Source organism: Salvelinus namaycush, chromosome 27 (genome assembly GCF_016432855.1).
Source record: "Salvelinus namaycush isolate Seneca chromosome 27, SaNama_1.0, whole genome shotgun sequence".
Lineage (NCBI taxonomy): Eukaryota > Metazoa > Chordata > Actinopteri > Salmoniformes > Salmonidae > Salvelinus > Salvelinus namaycush.
In genome coordinates this window covers 14,100,556-14,102,636 of record NC_052333.1, presented here as the reverse complement: position 1 = coordinate 14,102,636, position 2,081 = coordinate 14,100,556, and the positions used below count along the sequence as shown (strand labels likewise).

Below are 2,081 nucleotides of genomic sequence, written 5' to 3'. Positions count from 1 at the left end.
ATTGACGAATAATACTGATTGGCTTAAATGCTCTTGTTCTGTCGTTGTTGTTGTGCCTGATGGACCCGGTGTGTAGGCTGTAACTCGAGATGGAAGACCCATAGCTGTATGGACCTGTGTGTAGTGTAACTCGAGATGGAAGCACCCATAGCTGTATGGACCTGTGTGTTGTAGTGTAACTCGGGATAGAAGCACCCATAGCTGATGCAGGACCTGTGTGTAGTGTAACTCGAGATGGAAGCACCCATAGCTGTATGGACCTGTGTGTAGTGTAACTCGAGATGGAGCACCCATAGCTGTATGGACCTGTGTGTAGTGTAACTCGAGATGGAAGCACCCATAGCTGTATGGACCTGTGTGTAGTGTAACTCGAGATGGAAGCACCCATAGCTGTATGGACCTGTGTGTAGTGTAACTCGAGATGGAAGCACCATAGCTGTATGGACCTGTGTGTAGTGTAACTCGAGATGGAAGCACCATAGCTGTATGGACCTGTGTGTAGTGTAACTCGAGATGGAAGCACCCATAGCTGTATGGACCTGTGTGTAGTGTAACTCGAGATGGAAGCACCCACATGCTGTATGGACCTGTGTGTAGTGTAACTCGAGATGGAAGCACCCATAGCTGTATGGACCTTGTGGTAGTGTAACTCGAGATAGGAAGCACCCATAGCTGTATGGACCTGTGTGTAGTGTAACTCGAGTGGAAGCACCCATACTGTATGGACCTGTGTTGTAGTGTTAACTCGAGATGGAAGCACCCATAGCTGTATGGACCTGTGTGTAGTGGTAACTCGAGATGGAAGCACCCATAGCTGTATGGACCTGTGTGTAGTGTAACTCGAGATGGAAGCATCCATAGCTGTATGGACCTGTGTGTAGTGTAACTCGAGATGGAAGCACCCATAGAATGCTACCTTTATGAGAGCTACTTTGACTTCTGATCTCTCTGTCTCTTAGTGCCCCCCTGGTGCCCTCAAGAGTCGCCGCGCTGCCGAAAATGACCTGGAGCAGCAGGTCCTTGCCTTTAATCAGGTAACACACGCAGTACACACATACACACATGCACACTCAAATATATGAACAGACAAACTAACAAAACTCCTGGCTATGCACGAACAGGTAGACAAAGGGAGGGAGCAGTTCTGCCAAAATATTCCATTGTTTTTCCCCTTATAATCATTGTTCCTCCCCTGATAATTATGAATCCAATCTCAGCCAAAGAGACAACAGTAGCATGATAAATATCTCCCCTCCACAACCACTACTGAGACATGTTCATATTTAAAAAATGTGCAACAGTGCTCGATTGCTAGATAAATATTTATATTCATTATATTTTGAAGCCATTTTCACCCTCTCTCATTTCATGATTCATGTTAATGAAATCTATTTTCAATGATCCATTCATTGGTGCTCGCTGTTTGTCTTGTGGAGAGCCGTTGTTAACTCAAGGCTCTGGCAGACTACAGACAGGAGTACTCAATCCCATAGAATACTGTTCCTCAGCCAGACACAATAACAGGAACTGAGCCGTGTTTGTGTGCCTGCTGTAGTGAGTGTGCATGTAGGAGCTTATAGTTGTGGTGCCACTGACTCTTAAACTGCTGTCTGAGTTTGTAATGAGATCCAGGTGTCTGGCAGTGATAGCACTTACCAATGAAATAACAGCGGACAGTAAAGGATGTTCTTATTTGGACAATATAAGAAAGTCTCCATGTAAGCCATGTGGTTACCACGGCATTATTCATTATAGTGTTAACCCGACCCCTTCCGTTTGACAACAGATGTCTTCATGCCACGACTGCAACTTCATTTACACACACAAGCTTCATGCTTTGCCACACGTGTGCACAGTGCAGCTCACACACACACTCCTACACAAACACACCCCCCCCCCCCCCACACACAACACACACACACACATACACACACACCCCCCCCCCCCCCCACACACACACACACACACACACACACACACACACACACACACACACACACACACACACAACCACACACAACACACACACACACACACCATACAAACATAACACATACACACACACACACACACACACACAC

General features: G+C 46.3%; 1 protein-coding gene across 1 annotated transcript in view; it reads left to right on the top strand.

The window, feature by feature from the left end:
• LOC120022047 (collagen alpha-1(XVI) chain-like) overlaps positions 1–2,081 on the top strand; it is a 69,502-nt gene that overhangs the window by 670 nt on the left and 66,751 nt on the right. The window contains exon 2 of the mRNA XM_038965842.1: positions 960–1,034. Within this exon, the coding sequence (XP_038821770.1) occupies positions 960–1,034 (75 nt within the window). The remainder of the gene's footprint in view (positions 1–959; positions 1,035–2,081) is intronic.